The sequence below is a fragment of the Camarhynchus parvulus genome, chromosome 7 (assembly GCF_901933205.1).
Source record: "Camarhynchus parvulus chromosome 7, STF_HiC, whole genome shotgun sequence".
Taxonomy (NCBI): Eukaryota; Metazoa; Chordata; class Aves; order Passeriformes; family Thraupidae; genus Camarhynchus; species Camarhynchus parvulus.
In genome coordinates this window covers 16,875,383-16,898,192 of record NC_044577.1, presented here as the reverse complement: position 1 = coordinate 16,898,192, position 22,810 = coordinate 16,875,383, and the positions used below count along the sequence as shown (strand labels likewise).

Genomic DNA, 22,810 nt, shown 5'->3' with positions numbered 1-22,810 from the left:
GCGCCCCGGGCCTGCCCCGGCCCCGCCCAGCCCGCCCCTGCTGCCCCGGCCCGGCCCGGCCCGGCCCGGCCCGCCCCTGCTGCCCCGGCCCGGCCCGGCCCACTCCCGCTGCCCCGATTGCTCCGGCCGGGCCCCCTGTGGCGAGGACGGCCCCACCCTCCCGCAGCCGGCCTCTGGGCCCCCGAGGGTCGCTTCCTTACAGCTGGCCTAGGAAAGGTACCGGGAGTGAGACACTGCCTGCACAGCCACACCAACCCTCCCCTGGTAGTCTAAGACAGATACATCCAAAATATCATGACTTTTCTGCCAGTCTCTTCCTATTCGAAAAGGTAGGATACACTGTTTAACTACATGGAAAGGACTAAAGTGCAGGGCCCACAAAAGAGCATACAGCTGTGGCTATCGAGCTGTCCACTCTTCTTCAGGTGGGATTCAATTGCATTGTTGCTGGCAGGATTCCTGCCAAACACAAAACAACTGGAGAGACCCTTCTTTGAAACGGAGGCACCTTCCAGTTATTCCTCTTTCCTGCTGCACTTAACACAAAAATGTTCATACTAGAATATATCTTTTCCCCTATCACATTACTCTGTCCTCCCTTACACAGAGCTTTTGTTTAGATTGCTAAAACAGGCATTTTTGCAGTCTCCTCCTGTTCTTTCTAAATCAGAGCTTCCACACATCAATATAGGGGGGCTGACTCTACTGCAGGGGCTCTTTAACTCCCAGCTACTTCAGCAAGAATGCCCAGAGCAACCTAATGCAGACACATTGAAAAGGTGACATCTCTTAATGGTTCACCCTTTCAAACTCTTCACATGCACTTAAACGATAAGCCAGGTCACTTTCACCATGTATTATTATACTCTGTGCAGCGCTGAAAATCTTCTGAGTGAAGTGGAAGTGGACTGGTAATAAAAGATAGTCCCATTTGTCCTGTGAGTGAGGAGGGTAAGAAAGTTGCTGGAATACTGAGCACAGTGACTGTTTCACACGTCCACTAATGAATGTGCTTCCATCTGCCATCCTGAAAGAGCAGAGAAGCCTTTCCTTTGCAATAAAAACCTTGTGAAGTGTTGCCTTGTGCATTTGTACTGACTTGGAACTCTGAAGAAGATGGCAATTATTACTGGTTTTAAAGAATAAGGTATTTTATTATGGAAGTTCATCTTCATAACAACATATGCAGAAAATGACTGACAGTCACTAAAAACACAAAAAGGTTCAGGAAAACAAAAGGATGACTATTTACACAAACTTATATCACAAACAATGAAATACTTGAAACAGTTGAGGCAGTAAATATTCCTTTCATGTCTTCAGAGATTATTGAACAATAACTTGACATTGTACTGACACATACCAACAGGGGTTCAAGATGTTTAGATAGCCCTGACCAAGCTGTACACTGCAGGAGGCCAGAAAATGTTGGCTATACACTTATGTGAACTATGTCTCTCTGTTGTTTTAACTCATAAAATTGATCTCTTACAGGGAACTTTAGGAAAAATGTTTCAGTATGAAAAAAACAAAACTGTCTACAAGACAATGCTTTGATACCTAAAGCAGTGATCTTATCCAGAACTATCTCAATTGCTTTCTCTGCTCCCCTCGCAGCTGCATCTAAACAGAAATCATGGATGAAACCAAGAGTATCACATACTGCTTTTAAATATTTTAAAATCCTAAAATCAGGTTTGTGAATTACTGCATGTATACAAGAGGTATTTGCCAATAAGCATATTTAGACAGTAAAAAAATTACCTTAGCGTTTATACCTAATTTACAAATATTCCAACACAACAGAATTGAGCCATACATAAAGCTGTTGGCTTTATGCAGGAAATGCTAGTTCCAGAGGCTGGAAAATGAACAGCAGTATGTAATTGAGCCCTTGTTGAAAGGTATTCATCAAAACCCAGAGAAGTTCTTGTTTGCACCTGGCCCCTATACTATCTATTTTTTTTCCTCTCTCTGCTTCTGCTTCTACTGCGTCTGCTCCTTTCTCTGTGCTCCACTTTGCTGCACTTGTCCCCATAGCCTTCTCTACATTTTCCCCTCTCTCTGTGTACATCTGTGCTGGGGCTTCTGGTGTCCTTTTTCCTGTGCCACTCTTCACCAGGGCTTTGACTTGGACTTCTTATGTGCCTTTGCCTGGAACTGCTGTGATTTGAGCACGGGCTTCTCCTACTCCCCTCATTCATGTTTTGGCTTCTACTATCCTCCTTTCTTTCAGTGTCTCTCGTGTTCGTGCTATGGTATCTGCTTGTGGACTTTCTTTCCCCCTCACAGGAGTTCCATTTGTTGTTCTCTGCAGAACTATCTCGCTTTAAAAGCTTGTACTTCTCCCTGTCTTTGTCCTTGTTACCGTGACTACTGGAGAGATCTTCATAAAGTTTTTCCTTCCTCGTTTTTGCCTTTCCTTCTGAATCGCTGCTGCTGCTAGCCTCTGAAAACTTGTCTTTTTTTCTTTTCTTAGAATCCATCTTCTTTTGTGCTGCTTTATCTCTGCTGTCAGTCTCGCTGTCACTGCTGCTTACTGAAGTCTCACTGGAGGATGAGGAAGAGGACCTCATCTTATGTTTCTTGTGTTTACTTTTGCTTTTTTTCTTCTGCTGCTTTTTCTTCTTTCTATCTTTCTTTTTCTTTTTCTTCTCTAGACGATCTAACTTCCTTTTGTTTTCAAAATAAAAGAGTGGCACAATCAGACATGTTAAGATATACTAGATTACAAAGTCATTGTCTTTCAAAGTTCACTACTTCTGATGACCTACACAGTAAATACATTCATTTTTATAAAAACACATTGAATTCTTTTCCTTTTTCAGCAATGTTTCATTTTAAAACTTCTAACCTGCATTACCCATAGTATGTAATCCACAGCTGCTCCCTCAAAACAGGAATAATATGATTTTTTAATTCTTTAATTTTTAAAAAGATCAGTAAGAGACATCAATTTGGGGCTTGTAACTAGGAATAAATACATTCAGTAGTGCTTTTTTTCTCCTTGTCAGGCTGCCCTGGAGACTTTAGAAAATTATTGTTGGTTTTGTTTGTGCATTTTAAAAAGGTATTTTGAAAATGAAAAAAATGCAATTAGTATTCACTTTCTATTAATGATGAAAACTAAGACTAAAACATACATCCTTGAGTTCTTTAGGCAACTAATACAGATATTTCCAGTAACCTCTTTTTTCACAACTAGAAACTTACATTTTCTATCTGTAAATATACAATATTCCATCATGCACATGCATACTATTTGACTACTTTCATGCAGTTTTTGTTCTGCTTTCTGTATTTATGCTCAGAAAATCAGTGAGCGAATAGTGAAACTGCTTCCAGTGTATTAAAAAAAATCCCTTCAGACTAATAAAGCCTAAAGGACCCAAATATTTATTAAACTTCAACTTCTAAAATATAAAGGATTATAAAAATTTCAATGTATTGGGCCAGCAGACGTTCAAACAAAAATAACATTTTAAATTACCCTATCTACATACTTAAAAGGAACATAAAACATGTTGACTGTTTTCAGAGAATTATTACATATGTGAATACCATATGTACCTGCCTACTACCTGCTTAGCCATTCACCTTTTCCCCCCTCCCCTTCCACTCCCCACATATGTGACATCTTTTATCCTAAAAGCTTGTTTTATCTGCATGCATCTATGGGATCTACCTGCCAGTAGTAAGTATTTTTGATTTTAAACATTTTGAGATTATTTCAGGATAACGTTGCAAATGAAGACAGAAAAAACCCATTAGTCACCTGGCACACAGCATCACTTGGATAAAAGCAAAGCATGGGAACCTCATTAACTCAGACCCACAGGGAGAAAAAGCTGCAAGCCCTGACACAAGCACAGGGTGCAGCTGGGCCAACCTTGGCAGTGGGGTACAGAATCAGCTTCAGCTCAGCCACAGGGAGAAGATAAACTTTGTCAAGTTGTAAACCAGTGAACAAGAGCACAGAATCTTTTATCACAAGAGAAGATACTGTAAACAACAGAGTGCAGAACAGTATTTTAAAATAGCAGCACAGCATCTCTAGTGAGCCAATTAGTATTTCAGTATCCCAGTTAAACTGGAAATGAGACGCAGTCAAAGGAATCAAAATTAGATTAAAATAAAACCAAGTAGGTTAAAAATCATGCTACATAATGCCATTTGTGGTCAAGTGTATGTTAAACTAAGCTGATTTTCTTCTGCACTGATGGTGCTAAATGGCACCAAAAAGTTACAGTGGCAATCATGGATATGGTCAGAACTATTGGTGATACATACCCCCTCCACTAAGTACCAGACCTACCTTAGAAGTTTCTGTTTTTGTTTGGTTGATAGTGATTTTAAAAATTCAACTTCTGGATCATCATCTCCTTCACTTGTAACAAACTCCTAGAAAAATGCAGTAAGACCTTAGCTTCTAATAGATAAAAATAATATATTAATTCAGATTTCTGTTTTAAAAGTGGTGCCCCTATGTACCTTATTTTTGCACAGACACAAATATATTTGTATTACCAAGTCAGCCTAAGACACTGGTTAGAACAGAATACCCACTACCAAGTGAAAAACCCCAACATTCTCTCTCAGAGTTGAGTAGGTGTTATAATGTGGGGGCTATACAACAGGAGTTATTACTAACACATGAAAAAAATCACTGCTAGGGAAAGAAACATTTCTCAAATAGTTAATAAAAATGAGCTGGTTTTGAAGCCCACAATTCCCCAGGATAAGTCACTCCATTGTTATCATGCTTGGATGAATAGGTAAGACACTAGTCCTGCTCAAACTCAGAGTAATTTAAGCAAATTACTTTTCTGTCTCGGTTTAGTCATTAGGAAAATGGGTAACACATCTACTTCACTGCTGTGTTAGTAGTCTTTATATGTGCACAAAGTCTTCTAGCAATGCAAAATACTGTAATCATATAATCTACATACAGCAACACAATCAGCAAAGCAAAACTGCTTTGAAGACCCTGAATTCCTCAAATTATGTGCATCTGGTACACCACAGCTTTCCACAGTGATGTTTTTAATTTTAGCCATACTCAGAAGACGAAAGAAGAAATAAAGATTAAAAAGGTCTTACAAAGAAACCCCAGAACACCTAACATAAAGTAAACATACTGATATCAATATTATTCATTTAACAGTGTCCATATGCTACATTTTTGCGGGGACATAGCTTTTTTTAAAGGCAAAGGTACATCTGTCTGTGGAGACACAATGCACTGCTGATTTACTGAAGATTTCAAGACCAGCTTGTGGTCATCCCCACTTTACTAGTGGTTTGACTATCCTGCCATATGAACAAAGGTTACTTCAAGGAGTGTATATTAATCTTTCATTTTACACTTTTATTCAAGCACCTCAATTAATAATATACTTTGAGCAGTCTAAGTAAAGACAGTTGAAGCATTTTCACTCCCAGAAAAAATAACTGGAACAATGGTGAATCAAGTAGAAAAACCCATTCAGATATAGCATTTGTGGCAGTAATTATTTGTGCACACTGCCTCAAACTTCATCCAAAGGGTAGCACTGTATTACAAGTATGCAGCAGAAGCCCTAACCACCCCATTATGAAAAATTCTATTTCTACTCACCCAGAAGAGGGATTTAATTTATTATATGTGGTTTAAAAAGAGGTAATTTATGATTCACCATTCTGTATGAAACAAAGCTGGAAAACTAAGTTTTCTGGCATTTTTCTACTGGTATAGCTCTTCAGCTTTCCTATGGATATGCATATTTGGAAACATTAAGTAACAATTCATAAGCAATCACATTTAGATTTACAGACATTTTCAGCTTACTGGTAAAAAGATATTACCTGTGATGGATCATTTGCGGTCAAGTTTCTCCCCAGTACATTTTGTTTCAGTGCAAACCCACTGTTTCTCATCTCCGCTATTAGCTCCGAGGGGTGCATTGATGGCCCTGTTCACAAAAATCACAGTTTGAATGTATCATTTATATCTCTCTACCTTTTTTGGACTCCACAGTAGGAATTCAGTTGAAGCTTTGTTAAGTAAAATCACAGCTAAATCAACTCAATAATCTTCTGCTGAGCAAATAATCAGATATGATTTTCTAAAACAGCAGTCTGAAGATTCAGAATGGAAAATAATTGCATTTTTCTTTAAGTACAAGGGGATTCTCTTATGTAACTTTGTCATGTTGAAAACAATATATTAGAAAAGTCTAGTAATATATTTTTATTATAGTAAAAAAGCAGAGGAGATCTAAATAAAGCATATTAAATAAGACTCCAGTACCTCCTCTCCTTAAAAACAATGAGATAATGCTCCTCTAATATGTCACTACTAACTCATTTTTCATAATGACACAAATTTTTGAACTTCAATGTAAAAAGTAACATTAGAAGAACAGATATGGAATATAAAAACATGAAAAGTATCTGAGTCCTTACTTATTCTACGGCTTGCCAAATATATGTAGCCTCTAGACTGTTATCTCCTCAGAGATTTCTGGCTTTATTAGCTTAAAAAACACGCTATATTCCTCATTAGAGTAGGTGTTGGCATTAGGCACATGATTTTTTCTTTGCAAGAATCTAACAAGGAGTAAATATGTATTATGGATGTATTATGGATCATTCAGACTTGACTGCATAATTTACAAACCTTGTAACTCACTCTTATGCTTTAATTGAATCCATGTGATCATCATAATGTTGTGTACTTGTCTGATTTGGTACTTTTTCTTCACCCTAAATATTCACTCTCTTGTGAGGTCACTTTCAGTAAATTTCCTTCCCAGTTCCTTCACTAAACTTACTGTCAGTGAACTGTGTAAGGTGAATCTAAATTAAAAGGAACGTAAAACAGGGCATGGAGCACACATTCACTATTACTTCAGTGAACTACTGAAAAGTATAAGATTAATTAGCCTTATGAAATGTACTGATTCTGCTCTGTGGTTAAAGACTTTCTTAGTTGTAAGACTGATAAAACTCAGAGATTTTCAATACAGACAAGTAAGGAAAAATAAAGTGAGATTTTTGCTATAGAAAATATATGGAAAATAATATAGCACTTTCTCAAAAGAAGTAACCATTTTCTTAGTTTTCCTGTATAATATATTACATTACAGAAACAAACAGGTCTACATGTGAAGCAGGAAGGAATAAAACAAAACTTTGGAAATGGTTTGAGGAGCCCCTGCATTAATGACATTCTTTTCACAAGTTCCTTATTTTTCCAGGCAAAAGAATTTTCAAATGAGATACCTTTCAGTCTTCCCTGGAGTTTACATTTTTCTTAAATAGGAGTTATTTCCCGTCCCCTCTGTACTCTACCCGAAGTGCTTTTTCTTTTTATGTGTTATAGTGTAATTGTAAGCTCACAATTAATGAAGGTGTATAGGCCCCAGTGTCCACAGTTTGGCATATTTTAAATTTCACACCTTGGTGTGCTTGTGGAAATCTACTCTGAGTGGAACAGAAACTAACATTAGACAGACAGAATTTGGCACCAGAAGAGGCCTTGATTTGAAAAGTCCATATAAAACAGCCATACAATTCAGTCAAAAACCCTGTATGAGGAAGCCAAGTGAAGACAAAGCATAGAGGCATGAAAGATTTCTCCACACCAAAGAAACCAAAACACTTGACCAATTCAAGCCTAGAATACCTCTATTATTCAAAGGTAGTTCCTCCCTATTATTCAAAGAGCCACTGCCTACAGAGTAACTTAACTAACTTCTTAGGTATTCCTCTTTAGTGTTTCAGCATTGTACCCCTTTTGGTGTGTATCCAGTACCTAATTGTTCTCATTAGTGTGATTAGACCAATAGAGAAATGCAACTTGTCCAAACCTACACAGCAGACTTGCCAAAGAACCAAGACAGAAGCCCTAATTTTGTGGGTCCCTATGAGGACTATGGTCAGAATTGAGACCAGCGAGACATGAAGGCACACTGGCCTTCAAAACCACAATTCAAAATTATTTTCCAGAAACAAACCCTTTTGGCATTCTTTGTGCATAGCACTAGCAAGAGGCAAGCAAAATAATTTCTTATTTTTTAAGAAAAAGCTTGTAATGAATGTCCAACACTACTGATTTTTGTTTATCTGTTTCCTTGTATATTAATGACATCAATGAGAAATTCATAGCTCCACCTACAGTGTTTGAGTTGCAACCCAATATTACCATGATAAGGACAATAAGGACAGTTACCAAACTACTGTTATTCCTGTTTTATGGACGTACACAAGCTGCATCAAATGCACCCACAGAAACTTGAGACAAAAGTTTTTTAAGAAATGAATTATTCCTGTTTTGGTCCCCCTACAATTGTGAGGGAAACAGTCATTTAGGTTCAGCCAAGCTTGTGAGGAGATGCAAGAATCTCCAAGAAGCTTTATTAAGTATGTTATTTTTACTATAACTAAAGGTTTTAGAAAACACTAGGAAATGAGATTCAGAAAATAAACCAACCCCATAAATGGAAGTAGAGTCAAAACACAATCTTATTTCACAACTCTTGTGTGTGGAGACCCCAGCCAGGCATGCCATGGGCAGCTGTCCAGAGTGGTTGATAATGGAAGACACTTCCTTGCAGTATGGCATCTTTGCAGTTTAAAAACCATTAACATTTCTGAGAGGATGAAACAGATTAACCTGCTTACACTTTTTTCAGAACAATGATGCCACTGAGCTTCTCAGAAGTTTTGCTGCCCAATGACAGCAAGATATCTGTAGAGACACAGTAGGGAGAAAACAATCTCTGATCTGGGAAGTGCAAAGAGACTGTTTTCTACCTGGTTACAAGTCCAGGCTGATAAGTTAAATTAAGACATAATATTTGACAATGACTGCATAGCTTAACTGCAAACCTCTATTACTGCCTACTTTCTGCAACAGAACAAGAATCAAGAAAATGTTAATTCTCATAATTAAGCTCCTTTGCTTGAAATCAAAGGAATCAAATGTTTGGTGATTTTCTTCTCCCATCCATACCTCAACAGACTGCTTTTGATTTGTATTTTAATGATGTTGATAAGCAGATCTGATTTTCTTTGAAATATCAGTGACAGGTTGAGTTCTCTCAGGATTCCTGGGCACAGCTATTTTATGTGACAGCACTGAGGTGTGTAACATGCTTCCTTTTGAGATGCTTTTTCACAGAGTTCTAAAAGATGCCTAAATCTGTGAGTAAACAATCACATTCTCATCTCCACATTATAAAATGTAATAGGGGATTTCTTCTGGCTAATGTAAATGGGAGAGACAAAGCCTGTAAAAGAAACCCTAAAAACTGAACCTCACTTAACAGAGATTTTAAAAAAGCAACTTCTCCAAAGTGTCCCTGGCTTCCCTATTAAGCAGTTAAAGCTTAAACCTTGATGCCAGCAGGTTGCCTGGTAACCCAAAGTGGTAAATCTTTTCAGCCTGCCTTTGGCTTATGACCACAGTTGTGTCTTCACCCTCCATGACTGTCAGAGAAAGCAGTACTAGGTACACCTGGCAGCCCTATGCTCCAGTGAGTCATTAACAGTAAAACAGATGGTAAGACTGAGCTGAGAGGCTCTCAGTTGGCTAAAATCTTTGGCTATGATGATAGCTTATTATTCTTGAACAGCATCCATCACTTGCAAAGACTCACTCCTACATCAGGCACAAAAATCCTTTATGTGTTACGAAAATCAAACTCCTCATATAGGCATTCCTTACAGACTTGTGAGACAGCCTGTGAAGAAGCCACCTCTGTGACCTCATGCAGGTGAAAACATCCCGAGATATTATGCCATGAACTGGCAGAACTTTAGATACAGGCATCCTATAAAAATAGCTGATTGCTACAACTTCTGACAACTAGTCCCTCAGCACTCTTTCATCAGCAAACTAAAAATAAGTTCAAAGTTACAATGTTTCATCATCTGTTTCTTATTCTTCCTGAAACAAGTCAAATACAGTACCTTGCTATTTTTGAATATGACTGTTGAGGTGATTTTCTGAAATTTGCATTTTGATAGGAAAAAGAAAGAAAAGGGAAAAAAAATCTTTAAAACTTTCCCAGATGCCACTCAGCTAAAACTAAACCATTTACCTGCTTTAGAACTAATTCATAGTCTTGGAAAAACTTTTTATCATATAGCATGATTAACTGCTTGTGAATGTCACATTTATTTTTATGCATTAAGACAACTGACAACTTCTTATATTTTCTGTAGTTACAAGTACTTAACATTATACAAGGGCTTGCACAAAAAAGCCTCCATCCTTAAATAGTTATAGATTTTTAAAGGGATTTTTTTTGGCTACTGCAATTCTCAAGAAATAGTGTTTTCACACAAAGAGGTTACAGTTTCTTCCTGCTTCTTATTTTCCACAGAAATTCTTGCTGCACTAATTCTAATTCTCTCTGTTATCTTCTGTTCAAGATACTATTTAAGGATACAATTTAGATAGCTCAGCTGACTCAAAGAGTTGGGGTACAAAATCTAGAAACTCAAAACATGCAATGAAGTGCGAAGATCTGAGTCTTCACAAAGCACTCCCCGAGTACAACCTTAGCTTAACAGCTTTTGGGGCATCTCTATAATACCTGTAAAATTATATAAACAGAAGAGATGTAACTAGTTTTTTCCTCAGGCATATATGAGCATAAATTACACTGGATTGCAGAAGAATATTGTATTAGGATTTCCATAACATATTGTAAATTTATTTTTTTAGAACAAGGAGCACTCCCAATTTCTCATCACACAACTGACATGAATTAACAGAATCAGTTCTCCTTCTATTAAGCCACCAGGAGGGGAATACAGTTCTGGATTTCAATTACTTAAGTGCCTGCCTTACAGCAAGCTCTTCCTGCCCCACCCCTGTCCCAGAAACCAGAGAAATCTATAGCTGCAATAAATTTTCTGTCCTGTCTGTACTTCTCTTGATGCTACAAATGCAGAGGGCATGTAAGACTTGTTCCCACAATGTTTTCTCTAGGAAGCACAGGCACCCTTAGGAGAGCAATGCCAGCTGTAACACACCATCTAGCAGGCCTCCACTACAACCTGCAAAGCACATTTTTTCTAATTATTCAAAGTATGCTATTTTTCCTAAATATTCTAAGTATGCTAAAACACTTTGTCATAACAACTGTGATTAAATACCACATTTTCTGCAATAGCTTCAGTGGCAGTGAGGACAGACCATCAAGTTATGTTTGCCAGTATCACAAAAAATAGTTTTACTTCCACCTACCCATGATGCACAGTCTTGACAGTATTTGCCCAATTTACTGATGAAAGCTTTCACTACTGTCACCAGTGCACATAAGCAAACTGAATTATTCTTTACAATCAATCAAGTTTTAAATGGATTTTTATAGTGGAATATAAATGGAAAGCAAAGACATAAGAAACAATAACACTGTAATCTTTGGCAGGGGAGATGACAGTAAGCAGTTTTACTTACATTGTGGCTGCAGTTACAGAACTATATGATATTTAAGGCTGTATGTATGTTTTGCTTTGTATTCTATGTATTGTTACAAAATTAAATAGAGTACACTATTAAAGAGAGTACACTATATAAAAGTTACTGGAAAATGGTAGAAAATACTGGAAAAAGTAGGTTCATCATGGTGTCATTTCAATTGCAACTATTTACCTTTATTTTAACTACTGCTCATTTTGCATATTATCAAAACAGTATTTAGAATATGGCTTTTAGAACAAGCTTTTCTCCCTTTCTGCAAATGTGTTCTGGCATGGGATATCTTTTCGTTTACAAATGTGATCATTTTAATCTAAAAACATCACCATCATCACAACATCACACTTCTGATTTGTAAGAGAGGAAATTTACATGAAAATGTAAACATAGCGTGTATCTGCTGTCAATTTGCCAGTATATGTCATGGTCAGTAAACTCCACGCTACCATGCTTAAAACTTAATTTATGAATCAAAGACAAGATACTCTCAAGGCTTCTCTTTTATTGCTACTAAACATTTTATTGCTACTAACATTTTTTGTTAGCAAAGTAGGCCTAAAGCATGCTGTCACCATCCTTTCTCCTAGGCAGCTTGGACCATGTGATGCCATAACTCCCCCAAATTGAAATTTATTTATGGTTTTCTACACATCAGTGGCACTAAAGCCATACTTTGCTGTGGAAAAGTAGATAAATAAATACCTGCAGAGTACAAAACCACCTCTTTTGAATTAACTAGGCTTTGGAAAACATTCTGATGGTGCGTTTCAGTCTAGCACACAACCACATGAAGGATAAATATACTCTGAATGTAGAATGCTACCTTTTTTGGGTAGTAGCAAAGACATATGATACAATGCTTTTTAGGTTTTGCTTTAAAAGAGAAATTAACTTTAAAATTAGAATAGACAGTTATGTCAATACATCCATATACTTTCTTGTTCTGTCCACTGAGTTTTCTATGGCTTTTGTTAATATGGAAATTGAGCAAAAATGGAAAAAAATTACAGACTGAGCTTAATCACACTCCATAGTCTGTGAACTTTTACTGAGGTTGTGATAGAGATGAGAGTAGGCACTTATTTTATCTACAGGACAAAGAACTATAATCAAAATTATGTGATCATGACACACAGTAAGTTCATGCTGCCTCCACTAATTCAGAATCAATCATCTTTTACTGATAATTTTTTCATCTATTTCAGAGATGAGTGCATTCAGACCATATTTACACTTCAAAGCAACTGCTGCAGTTGGCATTGAGAGAAATCAATGACTAAAACCTCTGGCTTTTAATTAGCTCTTCTTCAGAGGGCCTGCAGTTTAACTGTATTTAACACTTTAGCACAGAATTTCGGTGTAATTTGCCATGCTTTTGTGATATGGTATTTCAGAGAAACCTGAGTTTTCTTTTTACTTTTTTTGAGTAGTAAAAGTCATTTAATATTATCAAACTGCTATTGGAATCCATATTTATCACTTAAATGCTAAGCACAAGATTTCTAATAGAATCTGTATTTTATGTATTCACAACAAATACCAAGGCTTTTGAAACATAAATGGAGGATTATTCTAAAATGTGACAGTTCTTAAACTATGTGAAGATTTAGTTAAGGTTCCCACTGTTCTCAATCAAAGGTCTCAGCTGCAGATCATAAAGGAAGGTTTCACACACTGTACATTTCTACAGATGACCATTTATACAAATATTCACAGTTAATATATTCAAATACCTTTTCTTGGTTATGACAAATTCAAAAGAGCATTTTAAAAAATCCTGCATTCCCAATACAATGCAGACTTTTCTCTGTTGGGAAAAAAGGTACCCTATTTGTCACTGGGAAACTGCAGTGAGATGCAGACATAATGCAACATAAACATAGATTTCATTTTTTGCTGTCTCCACCTGACTGGTAATTTCAATGATTACTCTGGAAAGGTATTTCACCTAAAAGCTTCAGATCAGTGGAGCACACTAAGTCATAGACAGATGGAAAAAATGCCCACAGTTAGTTTAGGGGCACTCAGGATATGAAAAAAGAGGGTGCAAACCCCAGAACTGGGTAATGAGCCTTTAGAAGGCTGCACCTGCACAGCTATACCTACAGTGGCTTTCTCTTGGCAGACCATAAGACACTAGATACACATACACATTGCTCCATTAGAATTTTACCTTAATTTGCCTGAATTTTCCAGAGTGTGCTAAGCACTTTACAGTACTTTTTCCTTAGTAATTCCATGGCATGGCTCACATACAGAGCCAGTAAAAATGCAAAGTAGTCCACAGCAGAGGAGGATGCCCAGCATTCTCCAGGCTTAGCTTTCATAGGCCAAGAGTGCAAGAACATCTTTTAACCTTACCATCCCACTTTTAACTATGCTGTTCACACAATTTGAGACACTAGCCTCACTTCCTAAGATAGTATACCTTTCTTCATAAAAAAGGGTCAGATCCTGGGTTTTTTGTTCTAAAAACCATATAATAAAAGTTGTAAGCATTCAAGCTTTCATAGCTTTTCAGTAATCCCTCCCCCCATCTGCCCAAACCATCACTGAACAGGATAGATTGTTTGTAGGAAAGAAGGGAAAGGAAAAAAAAAATCAGTTTGTCTTAACTTCACCTGACCAAGAAAGTCTCGGGTAATTTTGAAGTGAAATAACAATATTATTTCAAAACACTTTGCACAGGACACCTAATGATCTCTGTTCCAATCAAGCTAACACCTTTTCAGGGTTCACAAAAAAACCTCACAAACCCCAACAGATGCTCCTGGTTAATTATAAGAAAGGATTGTGAAAACAAGCAAACTTTGCGATGCTAGTGAGTTGGTTTTTTTGCTGGTATGCATTCTGTATTTTCTACATGCATATATACACAGCAGCATGTAAAGTCAGAAGCACAACTGATATTTTCATCTGGAGTGAAGTTTGAAAGTTAGGATTTTATCAGTAAAACACTCTGTAAATCAGTTTAGTCCAAAGAAGCATTTTGATTGCCTAATTTACCTTTGTAACGGAGAAGCAAATCTTCTAAGTTGGTCTCTGTAAGCCTCACAGCTGGAACATTCGAACACTACTTTGCAGTTTTCAGTGATCAAAGTTACTTTATATCTAAAACTAAGAATTTCATAATAGAAATAATGCAACACCAGGGGGTGCAGTTATCACGCAATAATTACACTCCTGGGAGATTACAGACAAGGCTGTACCCCAGGGGTGTGATTATCCCATGATAACCACATCCACTGAAATTGCCTTATTGAAAAAATAATCTCTAGTCACTGGTGAGATATTATTCAATAGGTGCTTTTTAATGGTAAGATTATTATTTTTTTGTATGAATTACCAGCTAGATTAGTAAAATGTCCCAGAAGCAAAATAATCAAGCCACCATGCCCAAGTTAAGGTACTGATTGTACCTATTTTTGTTTGCTGAAGCACTGCAATGTATGTCAGATCTTGAAAGACAGCAGAAGACAGTTCTGTGCCACAGACACCCTGTGCCCTGCAGTGGTTTCGCTGGAGGAAAATGAAGGCTGTGACTGGTCTTCGCACACAAAAATATTCAACACCAAATCCGACACAGCAATTGCCAACCAGTTTTATGAGTCAAGAGGAACATTACAATGTAGTCTTCACATTATATTAAAAGACAGCTATTCTTCTGCTGAAATGACAGAATCACAGCTTATAGGATTTATGGGAAAGAAAAAGCCTATATTGAATATGTTGGGAGGGGGAAAAAAATCTCAGTTAATAATTCTTCTTTTTCTCTATGGAGAAATAGAGCAGGAACTTTAGCTAAGTCAACTAAATCAGACACGAGTTTCACTTTCGTTTATTTGCAGTCAAATGTTTCCTCTGATGCTGAAAAAAATAATGAGTCCAAACAAGTAATTTTGTTTCACACCTTCTGAAGCAGGAATAAATTATGACAGAACAAAAACTGAATTTGTATCAAGGTCTGCTCCAAATCTTTGACAGGGAAGCCAGACCATTTTTTAAAACCTACTTCTGCAGAAATTAGTGATGCCAGTGTCCTTTGCACACCAGATTCAGAACCATGAAGCCCAATGCTCCCACAGCCTGACTGGGCAGAGATTCATCACCAGCCAGGATGCTCAGCAGCACATGGACCAGAGCCTTCCAGCACTGTGCTGGTGCATGGTGTGCTCCAGCAAGGAAGAGTATCTGCAAAGTTGGAAGAATTCTAACCTAAATTTATCTAGGGTAACTACCACGCACTGCCAAAAAATTATTCCACTCAATTTGCATGAAAAGCATGTAAGATTGACTTCTATTAGGATGAAATTATTATAGATCAGAAGATGTAAAGCACTACCAAGTAAGTAACTTCAAAGCAATAGAGCTCTTTCCAAAGAATATAAAAAAAAAATCCAAAGATCTGCTCTTTAAAAAAATGTTTAGTTATCTAGAACTTAAATTTGGTCCTTCTAATACAATTAATTCCATAAACTAATTGGAATTCTTGTACATTGACTACTGTACTAAAATTTTCCTTGTTATATCTGTATTTCTTAGCTGTACCCTTTCATTTATGAGGCAATATTTATATTTCAATTTCCTGAAACACCAGCTAGAAAGAAGTTTACCACTACTTCCTAAATGTGGTAATACTTCCTAACCTTTGAAAGTACTATATGCGCTAATAATTTAGCCAAACGTTTCTCAACTTTTTGAGAGTTCATTGCAAATGTATTTTTACACACTTAATTATTAAAAAGTCCAGTCAAATAAATCTAGCACACATCCCAGACCTGCTGCATACTACCAGTAATCCCTGCTATCCTTGAAATCCCTATTCACTGCTCTGTTCAGAGACATGTGTTTTAACCTCTACATTTTAGAAATGAACAAACAGCTTCAGAAAAATTGAACAAACTCTACCTTACCTTAGAAGCCAAGTAGTTTTGCACTTTTTTTTTCCTGTTGCTGACAACCGCAAAAAATGAAAACTGTGGACCATTTCCATGGTTTTTACCAGCTTTCTAAGCATGAGGAGACACTTGTGACACGTGGAGGAAGGGGTGCTTGGGAAGCAATTTCTGTGCAATTCAACTGGTTTCAAGTGCAAAGAACTTTTTTAAATCATCAGTTCACAAAACACAGAACAGTTTCATAAAAGGATGATCTCATTAAAAGTCTCTGTCCCTTCCAAAGTAGTTTTTTCTGGAGTTCCAGCCAGTCTAAAGAACAGTATGGCAATGGACATTTTTACATTACTACAAAGCAATAAAAATTAATCAGGAATTTAGTCTAGAAAGCAGCTTAGGAGTGCATGCAATTACTGATAAAGAGAAGCAGGAAGAAACAGAGCTTGAGGAGGTGTACTGCACAGAGCAACAGGAGAAGATTCTTGGAGGTGGAAAGAGATGCAGCAGAGCCAACTGTGGATCTGCAGCACTGTAACAACTGGGCAGAACTCTCAGCGATGCAAAGTAATTGCTCCCATCCTAGCCAACACAGGCCTACTGCCAGGGTTTCAACAACAACAAAAAACCCCATACTTTTTAAAAAAATATGTGGCATACACTTTAGCATACCATGTGGATGAATTATGAGTCTTAAGAGAAGCAGTGAATTCAAGAATTTGTGTTGTCACTTAACTGCAGTGCTTCATTTACACATACTTCCAGAAGTCATCTAAGGAGTGTAACTTAACTTGTTATTAAATCAGATGAAGTTTTAGAAAAGTTGATGAAAGGTTTGTATTCCCGAGGCTAGAAAAAGCAGACAACCTTTTATTTGATATTGTAATTAATATTACCACTTTCTCTAAGCTTTGTATTTGCTATTAAATCAAGAACTTTAAGCTTTACCTACAGTGTTCTTACATAGCTTCCCTGAAAGAAAGAGAAAGTAGCAGTATCATTACAGCTGACTATTCAAATTCAAGAACAGCTTCTTACAAATTATATATACAAATCCTGATCTGTCGCCCACCCCTACTCCCTAAAAATCCTTCCTCAAGCCTACAAGAGTCTAAGCTCAGCATAGCACACTGTCTTCTAAGTTCCAGAGTTGAAAATGAGAGGGCACTGGCACAGTCTGAGAACATCTAAGTACTTTTACACCGTTTTCCTTCATGCAAAATTCATTATATATGCTAAATGCTCTCTTTAGGCTTAGAAAGATGGTTTGAAAAGCCATCTGGGGGACATCTCTTCAAGTGGGATACACCCACAGCAGTCAAACATTGCCTACACCTATATAGATAGTTCAGTAAGGTTTGAAACAAGCAGTTATTCTTCTACTGACACTGCAGAGCGTCTGTATCACACTGGAACAAATAATTAGGAATGCATATTCAGGTTTGTGCAAGCACAAACAAGTAATTTCTGCTTTTTCAACCAAACACCCCTAAAATCAACCCACATCATTTGAACTGAGGTGTGGACAGTGAGTTCTGTAGCACAAAGGCATCTCTGACATGCAAGAGCTGACCAATATAATTCTACCACCAACAAATGCTCTAAGAACAATTTTTTTCTAAGATAAGAATCATGCAAGAAAGTGATTTACCTTTATAACCAACTGAACAGAAAGGCTGAGCAAGTCAACTACAGGATGAGTAATACAATGGCACAATCATCAGACAATGCCTAAAAAGACAGGAGAGTAAGGGGCACCATTTCCTTTAACTCAACTCTTCTAGGCAGCATCCCAAAGAAACTATGTATCTATATGACCCAATTCTGAAAAACAAGATCGTTGGTAGCCTAAATATGTAACAAAACTAGGAGCTGTTACATAAAATAGATAATCTGCATGAAGACAGAAGAAAAGCAGAAACCATGGAGTGCGTGCAAATCCATGTAGTGCAAAACCCAAGACACAACACGTGACTTTAAAGCACAGCACAGCAAGGCTGAAAACTCATTCACGCTACCTGATGTTTCTTTCACATGCCCCAATTTTAAGAAACTTAAAAGCATTACAGCTTGGGTCAACTCACAGAAAAAACATACCGTAGATAAAAAAAAATATTCAATTTGAATGTTCATACCCACTTCTTCAAACATAATCTAGCACTAACTGCTGTGGGACTTCAAGTAACAGGAGAGCTAATAGAAGAAAAAAAATTGTAGCTCAAGAAGGAAAAAGAAGTCAGATGAAGGGAAACCAGACATTTGAAATCTAGGTTTCAATTGCATATCTACTTACACAATTACATATTTTAAAAAAGCTCACAAACCTCTTCTTTTTTACCAAGAGATTAACAAAGATATAATGATATATTCCATCTTATCTAAGCAGTTTGCTTAAATCTGAACTGGGACAATCTTTGACAATCCATTCATTTTTTTGGTTACACAAATTTTGTCCTTCTGATCTAAGCCTCGTTGCAGCTTCTCAGTTTTAGGCACAGATAGGATCAAAGCCATACAGAATCTTCTTTAAATGAGTTACTAATCAGAAGATTAGGTCCCTGCAATATGAAATAACTAACTCAAACTTGTGGATCCTGCATTTGGAATTCACTGTTTTGCAGATTTCATCAACTCTGAAATACGATAAACCTTCTAAAATTAAACATGATAAGCTCCTCCCATATATGTCTAACCAGAACTGTAAAAACCATGCACTGCCTACCTGACCCATCACTGGAGACTGAACTTGCATTGATTCCAGAGAGGCCAAATAAGGGACATTCTCGATCAGTGTTTATATGACCCCACTTGTGGCATTTAATGCATCTCACATTCCGCACCTAAGGGCAACAAAGCCAATTGACACCATTTAGTCACCAAGAGGCATAACAGAAGCCTTTAAACCCACTGAAAAAGAGGTGATAAAATTAACAGAGTCCATGTGAAAGTTCTGTATAACAACGTTTGAAATACAGCCCAGACACCCACAGAACGAAATGTGTGTAACTTGCCTGGATACCAAAGGGCTGATCTCTGATATTCATATCATCCTTAGCATACCTGTACACAAACACAAGACAAAAACAAATACTCCATTCACCACTATTTTTTAAAAGACATCATATACAAAACTACCTTTTGTTGATAAGTGTGCACCCATTTCAGAGGTATAATTCCTGTAAACGTTGTTTTTAATGCGTTTTCAAATATGGATGTAAAAATCAAATGAAAATAAAGCTGAGCAAGGAAATAGTTCCAGGTTAACGGGTTTTCCTAATTAAGTGTCCGGATGTGACAAGATCACACAAGTGACCTGCTCAAAAATAAAACAGGGGGAAAAGGGACAAAAAGAAAAGTATATGAAAAAATCCAGATATCTTACTTTTCTCGAGGAGCAACTTTTTGCCATTCAAATTTGTATTCAGTCTCTCCTTCTTGCTATAAAACAGAAAACATAGTAAGTTTGAAGTTTTTCAGAACACATTTTAAGCAAGCAAGAAGAAAATGTGAAGAAATAATGTAATGAAATACCTCTTTTGTTTCCTCTTTGAATTTTCAGGAAGCATGCAAAGAAAATAAATGATGCATTAATTATATATGTAAAATCTAGATGGTGTTCCCCCCCAAGCTAAAGAAAAAACATTTTATGGTGTATACTAATCAATAGTGCAAGTACTCAGTAAGTAGCTTTATATAGAGTGCGCTTACAAATAACCAGCCTCTGGTTAGTTAATATATATATTAAAGTATATAGCTTTAATTCCTGTAAATCCAGAATCACCTTCTAAAACTGTGCTGATTTGTAACACTAATAAAAACTTCACTCTTTGCAAGAGTAGCAACAATACTTATTTTTAAGATATTAAAAAGAAAATTTAGCAATAATTGCTACTTTGAAAGTACATTTCCTCTAAGCTTAAGAGATTACTATTAGAGCTTCTAAAGTTAAATAATTGCAAAACTTGGTCTACAAGAATGAGTATATCCAAGTATTTCCAAGTGATTTCATGCAAATGGGAAAGATGCATTTTAAAGGGAACATGTTTTCTCTTAGAGAAAATATATTTTCTTAGTTTTTCACTTACATTCAGATCTTGCTAAAATTAACGGATTGATATGAGTGTCCACCAGGTATTTAGAAACTTCCATTTATGACACTACTAAGCAGTCATAGATTCACCAGACACAGGTCAGGCAGCAATTTTGACTACTGAATTTCAGTATTTATTATTTTTATAACTTCTGATAATGTCTTGCTCTGGTATTTCCTATGTTTGACAAGCATCAAGCTGAATTATGGGCGTAACTTTTAAACAAAAACAACCTGCTATTTCTGTAAAAGAGAGCAGGCCAAAATACAGGTTTGTGTTGTCTGAGTCGTTGCCCTGGTAAGGTCCAGTCCTCCTCATCCAATGGTTTTATAATCGGCTAAAGAAGCATCCTTGGTTGAGGACAGAATTTTGCTGTTTCCTGGAAAGATATTTATCTGGTCTTCCCTTCACACTGAACTGTTGCTTAAAAAAACCCCAACCCCAACCATTCTTTTTGAAGAAATTAAAGCTTTGTGAGATCAAAATTATTACATATTATATGCACACACACACATCTATCTATCCCTGCATATTCTCACAGAAAGAATTAAAAAATCACACCTCGTATCATTATCTCACCATGAACATGTTATTTTAAAATAAAATGCATTGCGTTTATTTCTTCAGAAGGTTTTTAGCTTTGCAGTACTCTGCCCAAAATCAGGAAATTGCAATACCTTTCTTTGCTCCAGGTGGGGCCTCATACATGAAATTAAGACCATTCTTCACACGCTCATCACCCATAAGCAACCTAAATAGAAAGGGCAGTTGGAGTGTTACACACAAAACAGTCACATTGGTAACACTCACCAAAAAAAAAAAACCACCCAGTATGAAATTGTCATGATAACTAGCATTTTTTCATTTGTTAATGTGAGTAACAAAATCTGAGTATCAAAAAACCTGAGAGACCAGTCAATGACTTAGCATGATCCACTGTAAGCAAAAATCACACATTTCAATCTCAGCTGAAAAGCAGTATGCCCAGAGTTATGAAAACCAGATTTCTGTGTGATACAAATGTATAATTATACAAGGTTACTGACTGTTCTGTGAAATGTAGCATATTTTGAAATTAATCAGAAGACAGGCACAAACCACTAAAGAAGTTCTTGTGACTTCTGCTTAATCAGACATCACTTAATAAATCACTGCCCTCTCCTACTACTACAGTCAATGGAGACAGTACTTCAAATTGCTGACAGCAATATCACCTTCACTACCATAAAAACAAGACAGAAGGAAGAAGGGCGCAATCTTAAGCCAATTCTCACCTATTATCATAAGATTCCTGTTCTTTCAGATACTGTTGCATTAATTCTTCCTGTTTCTTCTTATCATATGAGATTTTCTGTTCTGCCATCCATACCTAGTGAAAATAATTAAGCTTCCACTTAAATACAAAAACTATTACAAAATATATTAGTGTATAAATAACTAGTTTACCCAATTGAAAATGCTTCACAAGGGATGACCACCATTCTAATCACATAAAATACATTCTTTTCATCCAGTATTTTAACAAATGAACTTCCCACAGCAGTAATTTTGAGAAACTTCAAGTTCCAACAACACTTACACACGGAAAAGACAGGAGAAAATTTGGCAGCTCAAAGGGAAAAGCAGGTTCAGAAAACACCCTGTGGGTGCCACTGTTTTCCCTGCAGCGACCCTTGATGGGCGAAGTCTCGGCAGCCCCTCCTCGGGGGCTCCTGGCATGGGCCCGGTTCTGGAGAGGGCACCTGCACCCAGCTCAGGCAGGTATGAAATACTGGGAAAACATGGGCACATCGGGACAGGTGGGGTTTCAGTGCCTATTTGTTCGGAGAATCAGGTGCTGAAAAGCCTGAGCCAGGAAAATGCGACCTGGGAACAAGACAACCCGAAGCTCCAAGTATTTCTTAACTATTTCGCTGCCTCCTCCTTTCTCTGTGCCCCAGCCCCGGTGCCACCCCAGGAAGGTGAGGAGCCCCAGCCCCGGTGCCATCCCAGGGAGGTGAGGAGCCCCAGCCCCGGTGCCATCCCAGGGAGGTGAGGAGCCCCAGCCCCGGTGCCACCCCAGGAAGGTGAGTAGCGCTGCTCGGTGCCACCCCAGGAAGGTGAGGAGCGCTGCTCGGGCCGCTGCGGTACCGGCAACCCGTCCCCGCCGGGGCACCCCCGGCCCCCCTCACCTTTTTGATGTTGGACTTGGAGGCGGGGTGAAAATCCTTCTTGCACATAAAGTTGGCGAACGACTTCCCCATGGCGGCGGCGGCGGAGCGGGAGCCGCCGGCCCCCGAACGGACAGGCACAGGGACAGCGGCGCTCCGGGGCGGCCTCGGCCGGGCCTTCCGGGTCGGCGGGCGGGCCTTCCG

At 37.7% G+C, this 22,810-nt stretch overlaps 1 protein-coding gene across 1 annotated transcript; it reads right to left on the bottom strand.

The window, feature by feature from the left end:
* Positions 1–1,126: 1,126 nt before the first annotated feature.
* CIR1 (corepressor interacting with RBPJ, 1) lies at positions 1,127–22,789 on the bottom strand. Its single transcript, XM_030951785.1, has 10 exons — positions 22,628–22,789; positions 21,731–21,825; positions 21,134–21,207; positions 19,897–19,910; positions 19,748–19,803; positions 19,377–19,425; positions 19,088–19,205; positions 5,845–5,951; positions 4,316–4,401; positions 1,127–2,673 (listed from the first exon to the last, which is right to left on the bottom strand). Exons 1-10 carry the CDS (start codon positions 22,697–22,699, stop codon positions 1,953–1,955), a joined length of 1,392 nt encoding a protein of 463 aa, XP_030807645.1. The 5' UTR covers positions 22,700–22,789; the 3' UTR covers positions 1,127–1,952.
* Positions 22,790–22,810: the final 21 nt, after the last annotated feature.

Excerpts from the sequence above, each read along its gene's own strand:
- CIR1 (XM_030951785.1), bottom strand. The coding sequence starts at position 22,699 with ATGGGGAAGTCGTTCGCCAACTTTATGTGCAAGAAGGATTTTCACCCC. Across the intron at positions 21,826-22,627 it reads CCAAGTCCAACATCAAAAAG|GTATGGATGGCAGAACAGAA; the intron begins GTGAGGGGGGCC and ends TATTTTCACTAG. Across the intron at positions 19,426-19,747 it reads AAAGTTGCTCCTCGAGAAAA|GTATGCTAAGGATGATATGA; the intron begins GTAAGATATCTG and ends GTTTGTGTACAG.